The sequence below is a fragment of the Hydra vulgaris genome, chromosome 01 (assembly GCF_038396675.1).
Source record: "Hydra vulgaris chromosome 01, alternate assembly HydraT2T_AEP".
In the NCBI taxonomy this organism is placed as follows: Eukaryota; Metazoa; Cnidaria; class Hydrozoa; order Anthoathecata; family Hydridae; genus Hydra; species Hydra vulgaris.
In genome coordinates, this window is record NC_088920.1 from 13581166 (window position 1) to 13603551 (window position 22386).

Here is a 22386-nt window from a genome sequence, read left to right on the forward strand (position 1 = left end):
ACGTTTTAAAAATATTCTATGCCGCTAAACAAGCGAAATCACGCAAGTTTCACGATTTTTTTAAGTTTATATAGAAAATAATATAGAAATATAAAGAAATGTATGCACACAAATATTTTATCAAACTGGGATTAGACTTTTGTTTCCCCCCAAAATGTATTTTTTTTTATGAATTAAATTTGTACCTAAACCGTGTATTTTTAGAACTTGGACTTTGGTCTGCATATAATGTCATTGACAAGGTCTTACTAAAATAGGATTGATAAGGGCCTATTTCATTAAAGCTATTTCATTAGAAAAATCCTATTTTTTTAATATAATCTTTGACTAAAAGTTATTTTATTCATAGGGTTTAGGCAGGCAGATACATCAAATATAGTTTTTTATTCATCTTTATTCTTGTCAGAAAAAAGTATTTAAATGTATTTAATTTTGATATTAAGTTCAGTTGAACATAATTCTATATAAATGTATATTCAAATTTTAAGATATCAATGTCTTATTATTACTTATTGCATATAGCGGCGATTTTACATATATAGCGGTGAATCGCCTCTGATTCTTTTGCGTTAGTTCGATAACGCTAGAGCCAGAATAGCTTCTTGCGCATGCCCGCGAATTTATAGTATTTAAACTAAATTTAGAATTCTCTCTTTGCAGTTACGCCCTTTACTTTGCACTCAGCTCTTGTATATTTGGACTATTGTAATTTGTGTTGAGCATCCTGAAATATATGTATGGTAATCAAATCGCAATTTTATTCTAAAGATTATAGTTGCCCCACGCAGTATTTAGTCTTTTAGTGGAGCACACGGACAAATCATGCTTGTTATAGAACACATGATTAAGTAGATATTGGATAATTAAATAGCTAAGTATTTTTTCTATATTATTAAATTTATTGCAAATTATGATTATTTATTTATTATTTACTATTTCATTACTACATTTTATGTATTTTTTGATTAGTATTATTAAAGAAATTCTTCGTGGAGAATTTGTTCGTTGCAAAAGATTATCAGGATTATCAGCTGAGTATTTTTTTTTTATTTATTTTTGAGATATTTGTTAAAAGTAATTATTTAAGAGCGGCGGGCGTGTGTTTTAGGCAGGGTTGGGGTTAGTCCATCTTTAGTACGTCCGTAAAACACGCTTATACGAAACGATTATTGTTGAAAACCATTCCCTAACCATAACCCCAACCCTGAAACTTAGGGTTAGGCTCCAGGTTTGTTTTAGGTTTGGCTTAGGGTTTGGTTTGGGTATGGCTTTCAATAGAATAAACTTTATTTTTGGGTATGATTTTCAATAAATATTATGCGTAAAACGTAACACGTTTTTTACGGACTTCTAAAGGGGGTACCTGAAATACATGTCCGCCTTAAGAGCTTAATGTTAGGTAATAAGTTAAGATATTTTACGCTAAGATACTATAAGTTGAGATATTTTAAGTTAAGATATTTAAGTTAGGATATTATAGATTAAGAAATCTTAAATTAGGAAGAATTAAGGTTAAAATTTCATTTATATATTTTAATACCAACGGCTTGCGGTCAAATCTTAGAAAAATCAAAAGCCTCTGTCAGCTGCTTGCGGTAGTGAAAGAGTTAATCATTCACACTGAATTTTTTAATAAAAAAAAAATAAAGGCGGGAAAATCTCTTCTTGTCAAATTTGATGCTTATATTTATTTTTGAACAATACATTTTTAATGAAAGTTTCGATATTCTCGTCAGGATATCGAGTGCCCTTCGATATTTGTGCAGAAAAATATTGTATAACTTCAAAACTTTTGATATTTAAAAAAAAATTTGAATATCGAACATTCGATATTATAGAATGTCAAAATGTCGGTATTATACCATGTTTCGATACTACCGTATTGATATCGCAATAAAACATGCAGTTGGTACAACCTAATAACAGTTTGACTTTATAATGAAAACAACGTAATTAAATTATGTGCATGTATTATTTTGAACCATGGTATATTTTGAACCAAATATTTTTTTACATTGCCTAAAACTTTGACTTGAAAAAAAAAAGGCGCCATTGGTAAGGAAGGAGGCTTGAACCTCCGATTTAAATCCAATTTCGCTGTGCTTTCGACAAGACCGTTATGCATTATTGGGGCACCTTAAACAAAAATTAAAATTAAAAAAAAAAATTTAGATAGGCTAATTAAGATACTGACCGCTAAAAAGTTTAGAGGGTCCGAATGGCGAGTCCAAGGATAATTAATTTTTAACGATTAGGGTTGTTTTGAAACAAAAGTTTTAAAAATTTGATAAAAATAGTTGCAGTCTGTAATAGAATATCGTATCCGCCTAGAATATCGTATCCCCCATAAGAAAATTGAAAACACAGATGCGATTTAAAATTATAGTGTTTAGAAGTGCACCTAAGCCGTCCGAAATAACAAACAAATGAGTTTTTTGGAAAATTTTATTGATTTATAGCAGTGGAAAATATAATTTTTGACATATGAGTTCTAATACATTTCCTAGTTAAATTAGAAAGAGTTAAATAATATTGAAAAAATTAAATATCATATATCATATCATATGACATGATTGACCATATGACTTATGGTCAATGATGTTCAAATAAAACTTACCATGGGGGATATGATATTCTAAGCAACAAATTCATTTGATATACAAGGTTATACAAACACGTATGTTACGAGTAGTATTATAAGTATCAATATGAAACAAATATTTATAGATAAAGATAAAATAGATCTATTAAATAGTTTTTTAGGGTTTGCTTTTCACTGCTTTTATAGTAATACTTTATAGTATAATGTGTTAGTTTATGCAATAAAATTTATACAAAACATATTAGCATTTTAATTCTAATACTTATTTTGAAAATGAAAATGCTACTCTCTCTCTCTCTCTCTCTCTCTCCCTCTCTCTCTCTCTCTCTCTCTCTCTCTCTCTCTCTCTCTATATATATATATATATATATATATATATATATATATATTATATTATATATAGATAGATTATATATTATATATATAGATATATATATATATATATATATATATATATATATATATATATATATATATGTATATATATATATATATATATATATATATATATATATATATATATATATATATATATATAATTAAAGCATATATATATGTATATATATTATTAAAGTATAAGTCTATTTATTTATTTCGTTTTAATTCATATATTCGAATATGTAAAATAATATTAATTTTTAATTAAGTTTACATATATGCAATGGAGAAAATATTGGTAAATTGTGTGTTGTGTAAAAAATCTACTGATAATGATAAATATCATTTTGGATGTTATAAATTATGGGAAAATGATCTGCTTAAAATTTGCAATACATGTGCAGGTATACAATTTTTTATGTCATTTTTAATTTGTCTTTAGTTTGATTATATAAATTTAATAGATATATTCCTTTATTTAATAGACTCAATAAGTGGTATTTCTTATCAAGAAAAAGTTGTTATAGTTGAAAAAGGTATCATTGTCACACTATATTTGTACTATCTATTATGTATGTATATAAATATGTGTGTGTCTGTTTGTGTGTCTATATATATGCATAATAATATATGTGTATATTATTTAGCTTTTCAAAAGTTCACAAAGCAATCAATTTGTGAAAAATTATCATCAGCATTGCTAAAGTCAATTTTTGTGGGTCAAGTATGTGTAATTTATGTCACCGTTACTGTTAAAAGTTGCTTATTTCTTTCGGATTTAATTAAGAAAATTTAATAATGAAAATAGCTTCAAACAAGTATTAAAACATAATGTCAAAATTTGTAAAAATAAAAAAAAATAGCCATTTTTTTAATTTAAAATTTTTTAGTAATTAAGTAATGTTATTTTAGACTTTTTAAAAATGAAGTTTTATTTATTGCTTTATAGCTATACAGTTATAGACATATTATATATAGTTCTGGTATGAAATCAAAACGTAAGTTTTATTTTAAATTTTACCAATATTATGTTAACATTATTGTTTTTCTTTTGTAAACTTTATCAAGTATTTGTATTTTACTTTTCACAGATAATTTAAGGTTATATTTTGTAATAGACATAAGAAAACATAATCACAAGATTCAACTTAATTTTAAAATAAAAGGGAACCTTATGGACCAAGATTTGATGTACTTATTGACAAATCAACAAAAAGATGACTTATTGATGACTTTAGGCAAATTCTCGAATAATCTCAAGGTAAGTGTTATATATAAGCAAATAAGAAATTGATTATCTATGTTTAAAGTTGTTTAATATTATTTTAAAATAAAGAAAAGTTTAAAATTTTGTTTTTTCATTTAGGATAGTGATTTTAAATTTAAAGTCTTGGTCCCTGAAGCAATATTATATCTGTTTGCTGAATTGGAAGGAATCTCAAGAAATAAAGTATTGTTCATTAAATTGCAACATTCTGCATAATAATTAATCAAACCTTGTAATATGCTATGATAAAATCTTGTAATTAAGCATTATGATTGTTTGATTTGAAACAAAATCAACCAATCATCATTATTATCCATATTTTTAACATTATTAGTTTATTACAGACAGAGCGCTCCATATATATATATATATATATATATATATATATATATATATATATATATATATATATATATATATATATATATATATATATATATATATATTCTCCTGGCAAGTGATCAGAAAAAGGTAAGATTTTTTTCAGAAATTTTTTTAATTAATAACAATATACCAGTGTTAAAGGTATCTTATATTACCTGAGTAGGTATTTACTGCAATGCTGCTTAAACTATATATATATATATATATATATATATATATATATATATATATATATATATATATATATATATATATATATATATATATGTATATATATATATATATATATATATATATATATATACATATATATATATATATATATATATATATATATATATATATATATATATATACATATATATATATATATATATATATATATATATATATATATATATATATATATATATATATATATATATATATAAATATATATATATAAATTAAATTAGTAAAAAACACTTATCTAACTTTTGTCTTCAACTTTAAGTTTCACCATTGCTGGATCATCAGGAAGAGTTTATATATATATATATATATATATATATATATATATATATATATATATATATATATATATATATATATATATATATATATATATATATATATATATATATATACACACATTTCTGATGAGTCTTTATTGATGAAACACAGTGTAAAATAAAAAAATAAATTTTGTTAAGTGATTTTTTACTAATATATATGTGTGTACATATATATATATATATATATATATATATATATATATATATATATATATATATATATATTTATATATGGATGTGTGTTTATATATAGAATTTTATAATAAGTATCGAATCAAAGTATTGGCACCAGCTGGGTTACTTTCATTAGAGGAGTTGCCACATCAAACTGACTTTATAAGAAGGAAAAATGTGGTAATTTATTGCCTTGTGCTGTCTCTATTTTTTTTAATAATGTAAAGATATATGAAGGTATTAATGCTAATAAAATTTATGTTTCATTTCAGAATGCGCTCTTTAAGCATGATATTTTAATATGCTGTGTTGTTGCAAATTTTCATTGGACGCTGACAGTAAATATATTAAAATTTTTTTTTTAATTGTGCCTTTTTTTTTTTGAATAAGAAATATTTTTAATGTGTGAACAAGGCGTTATTTTCCAATGTTAACCAACCAATGTTAAAATAGTCTACATGTTTAGTAGCCTCTTTAGTGTTTTAGTTGCACAATACTGAACATTTGATCTGTAGTGTAATTTCTATAATAAAATTTAGAGGCTTTACTTTTTAAGATTATCAAACCACATGAGAAAACAATCCATTATATCAACCCTCTTGGTGAAGCCAAAGCTTCTATACTAAAAGAAGAAACAAAATGGAAGTATGAAATCAATGATTTTAAATTTTCCAATTTGAAATCAAATTCAAAAAAAGATTTTCAAAAAATTTAAATAATTCTTTTGTAAATATCTTAGTAGTTACTTGCTGCAAAGATACAGTGTTGATGAGAAATTCAAGCTAGTGACATCACCACATGTGTTACAAACAGACAATTTATCATGTGGAGTCTTTTGTCTTAAGGTAATTTTATTGAAACATACATAGTTAGGATAAATTTGAACATAATTTGAAAAAATGAAAAGTACATCAAAAAATGTTGACTGAGTGTCAAAGCCTAATAATTTTTAAACAAGAAAGATAAGGCAAAGGTTAAAATGAGATAATAAGAACTTAAAATAAATCTGCATGGTCATAGCACTGCATACTAAAACTGCAAGTCATAAATTTACAGTGAATGGTTTCACTGTTAATTTATGGTTTGCAGTGAAACCATTGAAGTTATGAAGTCATAAGATTCAAAGATTTACTTAAAACGAATTAATGAAAATTGACAATGATTTCTTTTTAATTATAGTTGTATCATTTAATTAAATCAGGAGTTTGTAAAAAAATTTTTTTTAGTTTGCTGAAAATTATATGAACGGGGAAGAGTTGGTGCTTAACTTTCCAATTGAAGATGTTATAGAGTTTAGAAAGAGAGTGGTGCATTTACTTATTGATAGAGGAGGTAATTTAACTGTATTTGTAATTATGACAGAAAATAAATTAAAAAAAAAAGCAGTAAATGGTGGTGCATGTTTAAATTATTAGGTCAGAGAAGTTGGCAAGATAAACTTTGTCGAATATGTGGGAATAAAGTAGGACCAAACACACAGCAAATTAAAAATTTAGATAAATGGGTATATGAACTAAATTTGCTTCCGTTTTCTATTATTACGTTTTAAAATTTTATTTTTATTTTTTTATCAACTAAAAGACGATATATTACCTAAAAAACCACTACTATTTTATAGATAAAATGCGATAACTGCATTCCAAATCGATGGTTTCACTTGGAATGCATTGGTTATGCTAAAAAAACAAGTGCTTTATTTACTTGCTCAAACATTTCTCTTGCTAATGTAAGTTGTTAAAAAAATCGATTTTAGTTTTTTTTGCTTTATCAACTTTATACTTAATTTCGTGAAAATTTTTGAATAAATAAAACAATAAATTATTTGGACTAATATCATGTTTTTAGATATGTCTGCCACGGTTAGCCCTAGAGAAGATGCATCAAAAGTAGGTTTAGATTTTTTGAAAAAACGCAGACTTAGAATGCGCGTCATAAGTTTAGCGCATGCGTTGTTGCTTAAATGTTCCGTCGTAAAACCTCGTGGATACAAAGTCACTGTATTTTTTATTTAAAGCAAGTTGACTATTTATTTTGAGGATCAAGATGATCGAAAATAACGTGCACCAAGATTTGGAAGATGTAACGAGTAAGATTTTTTATTATTACTTTATTATTTATCTATTATCAGTTTCTATTCAAGTATTAAGTAAAATTTTCATTTATTTCAAAAATAAATGTAAGTGTAAACACATAAATATTTCTAACATATATATATATATATATATATATATATATATATATATATATATATATATATATATATATAGATATATATATATATATATATATATATATATATATATATATATATACACATATATATACATGTATGTATATATATGTATAAGTATATATATATACGTATATATACATATATATGTATGTCTATATAGAAATATATCTATGTACGACTATATATACATATCTACGAACATGTATATATATATATATATATATATATATATATATATATATATATATATATATATATATATATATATATATATATATATATATATATATATATATATATATATACATATATACATGTACGTAGATATGTATACATAGACGTACATTTATATGTATATATGTATATATATATATATATATATATATATATATATATATATATATATGTACATGTATATATACACACACACACACACACACACACACACACACACACACACACACACACACACACACACACACACACACATATATATAAATACATACATACATACATACATACATATATACATCTGATAGGGTAGATGTTATTTTTATCTTACAAAAATGACAAAACATTTGCTAAAATAATTGCTGAAGGTGAGGAAAGGATAGGAAACCTGCTGAGGAAGATGGTAGAAAAAGAGCAACTGGAGGAGACTAAGAGCAACCTTTGATTAAAAAAAAAAAAAGAGTACCAATTTCTGGAAAGAGCAGCAGAAGAAGAAGGTTTGAAAAATTTGCATGTTGTCTTCCCTATTCTGAGTTGGGGGATTTAATATTGACATGTTGAACATTTCCAAGTCGCAGATGACAAGAATAAACTATTAAATTATAGAAAATAAAACACTTTTAATAGTAGAACAGAACCTGGATAAAATTAGGGGTTTAAAACTTGTTCTTCACTTAGGCACAAAGTTGGTCAAACAGTACTGGCCAGACGTAATGGTTTCAGAAACAGTATAAAGGATGGCAAATAATGTTTCCTCTCCATAGTCGGGTTTACTTTCTTCTAGTAGTACTTGAAGTACCCTCCTCCAAAGTCTTGTGGAATATTATGACTTAACAGACCAGATCATATCTTGTTGTGCTGACACAACTTGCTCTAACACTGGAAAACATGTTGCAATTAGATGCAAACGACCAAGAATTACAACAAGCAACTCAGTATCGACAAGAGAAAGGTAATACAGGATGCAACAGGTTATTTAATGATCTTTCACTGTTTATCCTTCTTGAAGAGTCCAATGGCTGCTCATGCTCCATCCATTCAAGAGTATTCAAGATTTCATCGCAGATCATGATAGATCCACTTTCTCAGACACACTTGGTATTTTACACCACAGTGTGTTCTCTTAGCTTTATCTTTAGTTAGCTTTAGCAACGCTTAGAGGAGGAAGAGTGGATGGATATTCTTTTGTAATTGTTAAAATGTGATGTTCCAATGATAAACAGTTTTGACAGAGAACAACCTTTTACACTGGTCTGTCCCCTCTCAAAGCAATCAGACTTTGTTTCTCAGTTTTTTTTTTTTTTTTCTCCATCTTGATATAACCAAAGATAACATTCTCTCATGGAAAGAAGAGAAAGAAAGTTTAATAGTAATAACTTTTTTGAGTTTCAATCAAATAATGAAAAAAAACTCTAAAAATTTATATAAAATTTTCTTTTAAAATACCTTCAGCTACACGGTTTCTTTGAACCCATTTATTTGTATGGTCTACTGGAAAGATTTTCATAAGGCACAATTTTGTATTAGATTTTCTTCTAGGACACCCTAATATATGTGTGTATATATATATATATATATATATATATATATATATATATAAATATATATATATTAGGGCTGTTCATGTGAACACAGGAAAAAAAATTTTTTCTCGGATTTGAATGCATAGTTGTTTATTTTGTGCCATTTGACATAGTAATTGACTGTGGAAAAAATCTTTCCAATCAGATAATGTTTAGGGGGTGCTCAATGACCATAAAGTTTTACGAAAAACGTCAAAAACGTGTAAAAAGTTCCAAAGTTCCAAAAATTTCTAGAACCTGGTTAGTTAGATTTTTTCCACTGAAATATTGTCTGATTGCGTGCTATATAGATTAATTAAAGTGCAGCAGATTAACTGTCATCAGGGCACCAGACTAAAAAATGGCTGCTAGTGTTTAAAACAACTGTGTTTATATCATTTTGTTAAAATTTGTATTCATAATTTTAATACTATTATTTAACTCAATTTAGAATTTGTTCAAACAGAATAAAAAGGTTTACAAGTATAAATATTATTTTTATTTGGAATTTCAGTTTGACAACAAATGTATTAATATTTTGATAGTACCTAACCTTAGTAACCTATTACAGAAAACTAGCATGGTAGTCTGGTAGTGTATTGTTTGTTATTAAGTGCAGATAATAATAATTTCTAATTTGAAAATATTTATTTAATTTCTTTAGTAATAATTATTATAATATATTGCTGCAGATGCATAAACCAACAACTGAATGATAAGTTTGTATAATATGGTATTGAGTTTTGATTTTCTCATAATATTTCAGTTATCATTGAAATGGCAGCATCATCTCGTGTTGCTATTCTCTACACGACTTCAAACCAAAATCTTTTTAATTGGACAACCAGAGCCAAATCTTCCAGATAAAGTTCTTCCCTTAACATCTGATGTTTTAAAAACATTTTTTTATCATCTTAATTCAACCAAAAAGTCAGTGCCTGAAAGTCTTAAAACAACTGTTGATGAACTGATTATTATTTGGAATAAAGCCCGTATTCCGACAGCATTTCATCCAAATGTAGTTTTAAAGTTGAAAACTTTAGTCCAGGAATTTAAATTAATAAAAAAAAATAAATCCAGATTGTCAGATTCTCAGAAATCGTGAGAGAAATCATTTACAGACACCATTGGCCTACTTTTTGACATTGCCCACAAGGATGCTGAAACCATGATCAGAATTGAAGAAGATAAAGAATTTTTATTGGATCAGAGATGTCAGAGAAAAATGGTGATGTTTGGAGAGGACAAAGAACTTTCAAAATTAGAAGAAAGAAATGAAGCAAGGAAACAAGCAGAGAGGGAACGAAAGCTAAAAGAAGAGCAAAGACAATCTGGTGCGAGTGCAATAGTTCCTGTTATTGAACCTTTACATGACAAAAGTTATAGTGATGACAACGATAACGATGCTGTTGATAATGACAAAATGGTTGATAGAGATTTTGAGATAGAAATCCCTGTTTATTACAGACAACAAGTCAGTAAAGCAAGTTCTTCAGGGTCAGCTGAATCAAGTTTAGCAAGTACTCCAAAACGACAATGTATCTTAGATACAATTCTTGACTCGCCTGATGTTTCATCAACATTAGACAGAATTAATCTATCTGACACAAAATTTACTATACTAGCAGCAGCAATTGCAAGGGCTGGTGGACAGAACCTCGATGATGGATCATTGTCACGTTCTACAGTCCGTAGAAAATGAACCTATCATCGATCAAATATTGAAGCCACTGTTCGAACTGAATTCTGCGATTTGGACAAACCACCATTAATCGTCCACTGGGATGGCAAACTGATGATAGATCGTACAAATTCTGCAGCCCCTAAAGCAAATGTTGACTGGCTATCTGTAGGTGTGACAGGTCACAATGTTGACAAAATACTTGGAATAGCAAAACTATCAGCTGGAACTGGAGAAGCCCAAGCAAAAGCAGTTATTCATCTGCTTAATTTCTGGGACATAATTGGTGATGTTATTGGAATGAGTTTTGATACTACAGCCTCTAACACTGGCTTTAAAAATGGTGCATGTGTAGTTCTAGAGAAACATATAGGTAGAAATTTGTTATATTACGCTTGCAGACACCATGTTCATGAGATCATAGTAGCAGGAGTGTTTGGATCACTATTTGGACCATCATCTGGTCCCAACATACCTCTTTTCCAGAGATTTCAGCAATATTGGCCCAAAGTTAATCAAGGAAATTTTAAACCTCTGGATGACATTCGAATGAAATTACCCCTGGTGCAAGAACTACAAAATGAAGTGATTGCATTCCTCAAAGAAAACCTGCATGTTAAAATGCCAAGGGATGACTACAAAGAAATCATGGATCTCTGTCTGTTAATACTTGGAAAACTCCCTGATCAAGAAGAGAAAAATTATCATTTCAAGATCCCTGGTGCTTATCACATGGCTCGCTGGATGGCCAAGGTTATTTATTGTTTTAAGATTTATTTATTTCGTGAAGAGTTCAAGTTGACCACAAAAGAGGAAAAAAATCTCTGTGAATTTTGCTTATTTGCTAGTCTGGTTTATGTAAAATCTTGGATATCATGCACAAATGCCAGCGATGCTCCAGTTAATGACTTGTTTCTGTTTCAGCAACTTAAGCAGTTTGCAGTTGTGAATAAAACGATTTCCGAAGCAGCAGTCAAGAACTTTCAAAACCATTTGTGGTACCTTTCACCAGAATTGGTCCCACTAGCTTTGTTTTCAAACAAACTTCAAACGGAAGAGAAGCGAAAAATGATTTCCAACATGAAATTTCACGGTGAGAACTGGTCTGAAAGGTTGATCAAATTAAAGAACATTGAAAGTCTAGAGAAGAAATCTCTGGACATGCTGGTGACATCAGTTTCAGCAAGTGCGTTGCGGTCAATGAAGGTTGATATTGATTTTCTGTTCAACAACGATCCAGCTACCTGGAATGATTCCCCAGAATACCAAGAAGGAAAAAATTTAGTATATTCATTGAAAGTAGTAAATGATGCTGCCGAACGAACTGTGGCTTTAATGTCGATGTTTAATGAATCGATTACAAGGAATGAATCTGAAATGCAGAGGTTAATTCAGGTGGTTGAGGATCACAGAAAGCGAGTGCCAGATGCCAGAAAGTGTACTCTGAAGAGTTGTAGTCCTCGCTAGCATTAACATTGCACGAACTATAACATTACGATAATTAAATTATAATTGCTCATATGTTTTTTTGTTTATAATTCGTATTTTAATCAATGACAAAGAGTCAAAAATCCTAGTGTTTTATTTTGGAAAAATTCTGATATAACAAAAACCGCAGAACTTTAGTCGTATTGCAGTATTTTATTTCATTAATTTCTCTGCTAATAAACCAGTCTAAAGTGGATGTGGATTGTAATTTGTATTCAGAATTTAATATTTAGAGATGATTAAAACTGATCAAATCTGAAAAATCTAATTAACCAGGTTTTAGAAATTTGTGGAACTTTGTTACTTTTTCCATGTTTTTCACATTTTTCGTAAAACTTTATGGTCATTGAGCACCCCCTAAACATTATCTGATTGGAAAGATTTTTTGCACAGTTAATTACTATGTCAAATGGCACAAAGTAAACAACTATGCAATCAAATCTGAAAAAAAAAATTTTTTTGGACAGCCATAATATATATATATATATATATATATATAATATATATATATATATATATATATATATATATATATATATATATATATATATATATAATATATTATATTATAGTATTTGTTGAAAAGAGAAAGAGAAGCAGCATTACAACAATGTGATAATGGTTGGAGGTTAACTGCAATAGCAGGTCCAACTATGTTTGCAATGTGTTTTTGCACCTTGTCTTATAGAGAAAGGGCATCATTAGAAGATACGCCCCAGACATGGCAACAGTATTCCATACAAGGCCGGATTTGAGATTTATAGAAATAGAGAATAGAATCCAAAGTACGAAATTGTCGAGCTCGATAAAGAGATGCAACCTTAGCAGATGCTAATTTTGCAACTGAATTGATATATGGTTTCCAAGAAAGATTGGAAGTAAGAGTTAATCCTAGAAGATGAAGAGTAGATGGCTCATCGAGTACATCACTGTTCATAAATATAGGAAGATCTAAATTATTGCGATAACGATTCGCTGAAAAAAATTGAGTTTTATCTGTATTGAAGTTCACCAGCCACTGTGAGCCCCATGCTGTAGCAGAAGTGAGATCCTTTTCAAGCTCAAATGCCCCCTCCAAGCAACCAGAGAGTGTTGGTTTCTTATCTCAACAAGAGTAAATGGTAGTATCATCAGCAAACAATGCCACCTTAGATGTGAGAATATCTGGAAGATCGTTAATGTAAATTAAAAAGAGTATAGGGCCAAGGATAGAACCTTGAGGAACCCCTGAAGTTACAGAGAGTGTTGTCCATCGAGGACAACTTTCATGCTACGATTGGAAAGGAAGGATTAAATAATCTTAAAGGTGTTGCAAGATACACCATAAGAGGAAAGCTTATGGAGAAGACCACCATGTTTAAACTTTATCAAAGGCTTTTGAAATGTCAAGAGCGATGACCTTAACCTCTCCACCTTTATATAATGCAGGATAAAATCTATCAGTTATTACTGTTAGCAAATCAGCTGTAGAACGACAAGATCGAAATCCATATTGATGGTCAGAATGGAAGTTTTTAGATTCAAGATGTGAAATTAAGTGTTGGTTAATTAAAGATTCCAAAACTTTGCTTATGATAGGAAGAAGACTAATGGGATAATAATTAGACAAATCAGATCACTCTCCAGAATTTTTGAAGATAGGTATAACAGAGGCCGCTTTCCAGCATGCCGGAAAACAAGACTGATAAGCACTTGTTGAATAGTTTTAAGAGTATAGACGATAGCTCCGCAGAACACTTCTGCAAGACAATGAGCTGTAGAAGAATCTAGACAGGAAATTGCTTTAGATACAGAAGCTGGAGTGATATGAATGTCAAGCAATGGATCAACCTGTTTGTTGGCAATATTAGGTAGAACGCAACTAGTGGAATCAAGAGATTATTGATGAAAGGTTTTTAGCAAACAATTCAGGTTTGTCTTTAGGTGAGGTGACAAAGTCTGAACCATACAAGAGAGGTGGAATTAAAGATTTGCCCTTATTAATACTACTAAAGATTCTCCTGAAGTCATGAGAGTCTAATTTTCGTGATGAAATACGAGATTTCATGACCTGAGAATGGCGGGCTTTGCCTTTGGCTATATTTTTTTACAATTGTTTCTAGCAGTAATAAACAGATGTCTGTTTTCTGGAGAATTGTTTTGCTGATAAATATGGAAGTAACGGTTTCGATTGGCAATCGCAGCAACACAGTGTGAGGAAAACCATGGTGGAGAGTGAGACTTGACCTGGAATCGTCAGAGGAAACAAAAGATTCCATGCCAGCCTGAATCCATGAAGTTATATAAGAAGCACATTTGTCGACAGGAAGATAAAAGATTTCTACCCAAGGGTCATCGCAAAGAAAATCACGGAAAGAATCCCAGTCAGCTTTACTGTAGTTGTAAGAGGTGCGATAATAGGGGATTCAGGTGATTAAGAAGAATGAGATATTATTTTTAGAGAAATCAAATTGTGATCAGAAGCACCTAAGGGTGAATGTGGAGAGACTAAGCACTGACTAGGATCAGAAACAAGACATAAGTCGAGTAGAGAAGGTAATTGATTCGGGTTGTCTAGAAAGCGAGTTGGAAAGTTGAATATTTGAGTTTGAGATTGAGAAAGGCAAAAGTTGTGGGCTTTAAGGCCTGCAGAATCTCTGACACTAGAGCCAAGCCATTCAGAGTTGTGAGCATTAAAGTCACCGACAACAACTATAATTATAACTATAATCACCGACAACAACTATATTAGCTGATGGATAAAGAGAGAGGGCTCGGTCAATATGATCAGTAGTAACTGCAAAAAGAGTGCAGTCTTGTGATGAAGGAGAGGGAAATAGAACAAAGAGAAAGGCGATAGAGTGAAGTGGTGCTAAACGAAAGCACGTAAAAGAATAGTCTGTGGATTCAAACTTAATTTCACGACAAATGGGTGAATTCTTACGAATGTAAATGCCCAGGCCAAGCATGTGACTATTGGAGTCTTTACGAATTAAAGGAAGATAACCATCAACACTAAGATCGCAAGATGATGCATCTGAACTCAAATTAGTCTCACAAAGAGCAAGTAGGTCTGGTGAACTTTGCAAGAGATAAGACTCAACAGAAGAAAAGTTTCTTCGAAGACCACGAATATTAGTGAATGGTAGGTTTAGAGAACTTGGTGATGATGGTTTTTTTTGTTTTATAGGTTTTGGTACTTTATTCATTTTTAAATTTGATTGAAGAACTTCAGTCAAAGCATAGATAATACTCAGAACACTGTTTAATAGCCCAAGCAATTGCCTCATTACTACTAATAAACCCTAAGCCATAACAAAATGTGGCCTCTGCAATGCACACCAAAAGTACAAACAGGGACCCTATATATATATATATATATATATATATATATATATATATATATATATATATATATATATATATATATATATATATATATATATATATATATATCCATATCCATATATATCCATATATATCCATATCCATATATATATCCATATCCATATATATATCCATATCTATATATATATCCATGTATGTATATATATATATATATATATATATATATATATATATATATATATATATATATATCCTTATATACTAATACTTATAATAATTTATTTTCTTATATAACTTTTATGCATTTATTTACTTATGTAATAAATAATAAAAAAAAATTTTATTCTTTGTTATATTTATTTAGACTTTTTTTTTTTGTTCTTCACCTCTTCAAGGCCGAGAACGCCACTACTGATGAGGAGGCAACTTAATAGTGGTTATAACCCTCTCTCCACCCTATAACTCCGAAATACGAACCTTGACGAACAAGGCCGCTGCGCGGAGAAACAAGTTTAGCGCGGTACTACCAGGGACGTGGTGGGGATCGAACTCGGAGCCTTTTGCTTATGAATCGAGCACTTTAACACTACCGCACTTAATTTTACTTAATATGAGAGATTTACAAAAAAGAGATGTTACAATTTGTAATACAATTACAAAAAAGAGATGATTACAAAAAAGAGATGTACTTAATATGAGAGATTTACAAAAAATAGACTTAAATGTCTCTTTTTTGATAATATATATTATTCATTGTACCTCAGTGCATTTAAGATATTGACTCTCAGTTGAAATAATGTAATCTTATTTTTAATTTGTTTAGTTTTAAAAGAAGTTCCTTCAAAAGGTAATTTATTAAAATGTGATTGCAAAATGAAAATAAATAATATAAACACTCTCCAAGTTACACACACTCAAACACACACACACGGAGTGTGTGTATTAATGTATGTATGTATATATATATATATATATATATATATATATATATATATATATATATATATATATATATATATATATATATATATATATATATATATATAATGTGTATATATATGTATGTATATAGTTCTATATATGTATGTATATATATAAATATATTTATATTTATATGTATGTATGTATGCATTATTGTTACTATATTGGTGTAATTCTATTTAAATCTTCCAGATTATTAAGTTGCAATAGTTTGTAATTTTTAAAATACATGTTATTGGACTTTAGTATTCGCTTCTAGCTTACTTTACACCACATTTAAGGACTTTCAACCAATTTTATACTAACAACTCATACCATCAAGACATTCTATCACAGTAGACACACAAGTACACTGCATTGACTGTCTACATTACATACACATCTATAAGACTCAAAGCATTTCACAACTCTCACTGACCCACGTTATACTGCAACAGAGCACTGCACTTATCGACACTCATGTCAAAAAAGTGACTTACAATTGTATGCAAGTTGTACTTAGCCCCACCAAGTGTCCTCTGGTCCCAGTGTCAATTTAGAAGTCTGGCAATCGTCCTGACAGGATACTCTGAGAATAGTCCTTTTGGGATAACACAATGGTACACCTTGACAAGATACCCTGGTGTAGATCCAGAGTGGAACTTCTTTTGGGGTGCCGGTCTCGGGCGAAAGTTGGAGTCTTCTTGTGTTCATACTGTACCATAAGGCGAAAATCCATACGGTACTCAAGACGTCCATGGCACACTTATATTGATAATGTATGTTTACCACCCTAATAATACACACCACATGATAACTACATATAAAATGAATAATTCTGCTTCATCACTGATACTGTCTACACATCACACTTACGCTGGACACTAACGACAATTTAGTGGAACAACAGTAAATGACTCTTATGTATCTCCACTATTGTTTATTGTTATTGTTAATTTTTAAAACATTTTACTTATCATTTTTTTAGTATTTTTCTACTTTGAGGCTCTTTGTTTTCCACAGGACATCTGTCCTATTGTACTTTTATCTCACTCTGCTAAACTCTTTTTAACTTATTATTCATCCCTAAGGCGTTCACTGCTCGGTGCAGCTTCACTAAAATGCATTGCATTTACAACGCTATATATGTATCATATATATCTATCATATATATATCATATATATATATATATCATATATATATATATCATATATATATATATATATATATATATATATATATATATATATATATATATATATATATATAATATATATATATGATCCATCAATGGTGATGTTATACATATGTCGAGAGTGCTACTTATCATAGCACTCTCAACATATGTATAACTTTCCTTTCATCTTTAATGAAGCAGCTCTTGCTGTTAAGAGTTGAGATAATTCTCTGAACTTGGCCCAAGCAGACCTTACTCTTGCCTTAGATGCTTCAACTGCTCGACCAGCTGTTCACACTATCTTTTCTACACTTTTTGTTTCAATCAAAATTCAATATATATATATATATATATATATATATATATATATATATATATATATATATATATACATAGGTATATATGTGTATGTGTGCGGGTGTATATATATATGTATATATATATATATATATATATATATATATATATATATATATATATATATATATATATATATATATATATTCATACATCAGAAAAGCCATTTTAATGCTGTATAATCATTGTCACAGAGCAAAAATAAATTAGTAAAAATACTTATCTAACACTTCCTGAAGAGCCTCTTGAAGGTGATACAGACTGTAGACGAAAAAGTCAGATTATTGTTGTTACTACTTTATATTAATAATAATAATACATATATATGTATATATATATATACAAATATATTACTCATTTACCTTATTTTTTTAGCATTTATCAAAGAGCAAATAGGTATCAGCTATTTATATATCTTTCTATAAAACAGCATTCGTATTAATTATTTTTTAATTTCTTTTTTTGATTTTTAGCTAGCAAAAAAATAGAATTAGGTAGGTAATCTGTTTAAATTTTATTTTTATTTTGTATTTTTTTACAGACTTCTATCAGAAATATTGGTAAACCAAATAACTTCGTTATTTTGTTAAAAAAAATTTTGTTTTTATTTTAGCTAAAAGGCGTGAGATTCTTGGTATAAATTATTTTTTTTTACAACCCTTTTAATTTAGTTTACCTTTTTTGTTTATCTCTGAATCTTTTAGCAATTATGTTGTCCAGAAGGCGGAGTTGTATGTTAAAATTATAACCTAGTAACAATTTACTAGCAATTTACTAATTACACATTGGTGGTCATTAAAGATACTGATGATGATGAGTACAAATAGTGTAAATAAATAGGCAAATAATATATAATTTGTTGATACCTATTATATTTAATCAAAGAAGAAAAATGCTAGATTAAATGACAACAAATGCAGTTTTTTCACAACATAAGGATGTTATTTGCGAAGGTTGCATTATAAAGGGCTTGATAAAAAATACTTACAAATGAAATAAATTAGGTACAAATGCTAAATTTGTACCTGTTTTAAAATTTAATATGAATAAAGACTTATAACTTCTTTATACTCCTATTATAACTCCAAATAATTCCTTTTCTGACATTAAGGGCTGTATTATTAAAGATTAAAAAGGTGTTATACAATATATGCACGCAGAGTGTTATAATATATGGCAGTATAACAAGCGTTGTAGGTTGATGATCTTCACCCTCTGGAAAAAACAGAAGAAGATGATTAGTAAGTGACTGATATTTGACCGAAGCCATTGGTGGGTAAATTACTATAAAAAAAATAGATTTTTAAAAATTTTAAATATGTTATTGATTTACTTGTATTTATTTACAATTTCTTGACTTTTTTGGTTGAAAACTGTTTACAACTATTCTTATGTTGCTGTTTTCAGCTTTAGATGTTGCTGAGCAAAGTTGTGCTGGTATTTCTCTTCTAAATATTTTATATATAAACGTTTTATTACAGGGTTTTATTTACCAGCTTTCTTGAAATTTTTATTGTTTACTAAATTATTTACTCTGTGTTTTAACAAATTTGAAATTGTTTTTTAATAAATAGCTAATGATGAAGATAAAGAATATGCTAAAGGTAATTAGCTGTAATATTGATCTACGTTTGCGAATTAAATAATTTTTGAATATACTGTTCTAATTAACTTAAAAATTTTAAATTTCAAGCCAATGCATGGCCAGTAGGTGGACAAAAATGTGAAAAAATTTAGTTGTCTAATCTTGAAAAAAATTTAATTGTAGCATCTATATGTTAAGAGAAATTTATTAATAATTTATTTATATTAAATTTCTTAGTTAACAGGGCTCTGAGCATTGGAATATTTGAAAAATGATTTGAAAAGAAATTTGAAATAAAGTTAAAATAATTATAAAAAAGTATTTTCGGTGACATCAACATTGTGATATTTCAATTACATCTGCGTTGTCCATACACAAAATTAGTACATGTTATTTTAGAGTAATTAGAGATGAGAAAAACCATTATGTTGAATAAATTTGTCATAGTATTCTATCTCAGTTATACTTTGAAAATCAGATTTAATAAATAAATTTACAAATAAATAACTATAACTAATAATTGACACAATTTGCCATGTTCTATCTAATATTCATTTGAGCTATATGATGCCTCAACCGAGTTTCCATTTATTGATCATCTCTTTGAGTTCTCGTCAAGATTTTATATATGTTTTTAGTTGCTATGGTACCTTAATTTTGTATAGCAACAATTTATTTTTAAATTAACCTTTTAATAGTATTTTATTTGCGCTAAGACAATATCGGGCGTAAGAATTAAAAGTAAAAAACTGTGCACTTTTCAGATTTTTTTCAATTTTGTTTTAAAGTTTAATCGAATTTATATATGTATATATATATATATATATATATATATATATATATATATATATATATATATATATATATATATATATATATATATATATCTCACATACATATTTATTTAGACCTCGAAGTACTCAAGCAATTGCGTATGTCTGTTTACATTTATATTTTTGGTTCTTCATTTTAAAATTTTTAAACTAAACTAATATTTATTTATATATATTTCAATTTTATCAATTTTTGTTTAATAAGTCAAATGTAACAGTAATTGTTTCATATGCGATTATTGATAGTAATTACAGTAATTGTTTCGTATGCGAATATTGATAGTAATTACAATCTTTTTTTTTGTATCTAGGAGTGGAAGAGGACGAAATAGGTAAGGGTTTTAAAATGAAAAGTCTGGTCACTTTTTCATACTTAACTATTAACAAATATAATACATGATATATTTAATTGTTAACCGTAACTTATATTATATATTTAGCTTTAAAAGAGTTAAAAATAAGAAAAGGTTAGTTGTTTACTAAATATCTTCATTTTTTATATTTAATATTTTACGATAGAATCTTATTTATTTTGCGATAAATCTATTAATTTCGTATCTTTTTTTATAGAATCGATTAAAAAGCAGATAGGTATTTGTTATTTCTTTTCTGATAAATAATTATCTATAGTGACACGGATTTCATAACTGCTAACAGGTCCCGGTGCATAGGGAGTGTAACACCTATCATAGAATATAAAATCACTGTATTCTGTGTCAGTCCAAGTAACAGTTATGAATATCGTACTTAAATTACTGAACTATTTACTTAAGTAAAATGACTTCAGTAAACTGATTTACTTAAGTAAAATGGCTTAAGTTACATTTACGTTGCAGCATTTTTTTAAAAATTTTCAATTATTTGATTGCAGTAAGCTGGAATTATTATTATTATTTTTTTTTTAGCTAAAAGAAAAGCAATTCTTGGTAAATAAAATTGTTAATAAGTATATTTAAAGTTTAATTTTTTTTTGGTACGTAATATTCTGCAACTTTCCAGCTTAGTAATGAGCAACCTTTTATTTCTCTCTGCAAGTCTCAGTTTGTCGGTACGCACTCTTGTCAAATCCTTATTCCAACGTTGGGCGTCCTTCGTGTCCGATAACCCGAAATTGTGCTAAAAAAAAGTGCACATGCATCGACTGACTTTAAGGGAGAACATGCAGCAGAGTGTGCACACATCGACTGAGGGTTTGGGTATAGTAGGTTCGCTTGTAAAACAAGAAATAGTTTTTTCATATTTTCGGACCTTAAGGACCGCATCGGAAAAAGGGACAATCTAGGTAGGCTCTAGGTTGGTCGACAATTTAGAGCCTACCTAGATTGTCGACCAACCTAACCTAAAGTAATTTAACTTTCAAAATTTGCTTCAAATATTTTTGGATTTAGAATTTGCCGAGAATAAAATTGTTTCAGGTATTTCATATTTTAAAACTAGTTTTATATTTAATTTTTTCTATTTCTAAGTACTTCTTGACTATTCGTCAGTCGAGATGCAAGTGGTCGTATGTCCACATTTTGTGTTTTTCCGGTTTATTATCAATAAATGATCCTCGATCAATGGGTTGGGTGTCCACTAAATATGGTCACAAG

The 22386-nt window shown here is 28.3% G+C and overlaps 1 protein-coding gene and 2 long non-coding RNA genes across 7 annotated transcripts; all 3 read left to right on the forward strand.

Annotated features, from left to right (window-relative positions):
* The first annotated feature begins 3463 nt into the window (after window positions 1-3463).
* On the forward strand, window positions 3464-4247 carry LOC136074788 (uncharacterized). The gene is made up of 3 exons (XR_010635438.1): window positions 3464-3516; window positions 3930-3978; window positions 4147-4247. It is a non-coding gene; the product is annotated as an uncharacterized LOC136074788 (long non-coding RNA).
* Window positions 4248-6586: 2339 nt separating this feature from the next.
* LOC136074789 (uncharacterized) lies at window positions 6587-7085 on the forward strand. Its single transcript, XR_010635439.1, has 3 exons — window positions 6587-6691; window positions 6775-6863; window positions 6978-7085. It is a non-coding gene; the product is annotated as an uncharacterized LOC136074789 (long non-coding RNA).
* A 137-nt stretch (window positions 7086-7222) lies between these two features.
* LOC136075121 (uncharacterized) lies at window positions 7223-22386 on the forward strand. 5 transcript variants are annotated; one of them, XM_065787434.1, is made up of 12 exons: window positions 7223-7445; window positions 16705-16728; window positions 18752-18772; window positions 18850-18870; window positions 18990-19010; window positions 19784-19813; window positions 19951-19980; window positions 20870-20893; window positions 21106-21126; window positions 21235-21261; window positions 21365-21385; window positions 21700-22386. In XM_065787434.1, exons 1-12 carry the CDS (start codon window positions 7403-7405, stop codon window positions 21726-21728), a joined length of 312 nt encoding a protein of 103 aa, XP_065643506.1. In that variant the 5' UTR covers window positions 7223-7402; the 3' UTR covers window positions 21729-22386. The 5 variants fall into 5 exon arrangements, with proteins under 5 accessions (XP_065643506.1, XP_065643510.1, XP_065643507.1 ...); XM_065787438.1 differs by lacking the exons at window positions 19784-19813; window positions 19951-19980; XM_065787435.1 differs by lacking the exons at window positions 20870-20893; window positions 21700-22386 and having other exon boundaries at window positions 21365-21427.

What these genes read in the sequence shown, in the direction of transcription:
- LOC136075121 (XM_065787434.1), top strand. Translation starts at nt 7,403, where the DNA reads ATGATCGAAAATAACGTGCACCAAGATTTGGAAGATGTAACGA. An exon ending in AAAAGAAGTTCCTTCAAAAG is followed by an intron (nt 16,729 to 18,751) that starts GTAATTTATTAA and finishes TTATTTTTTTAG; the next exon opens with CATTTATCAAAGAGCAAATA. An exon ending in ATTTATCAAAGAGCAAATAG is followed by an intron (nt 18,773 to 18,849) that starts GTATCAGCTATT and finishes TTTGATTTTTAG; the next exon opens with CTAGCAAAAAAATAGAATTA.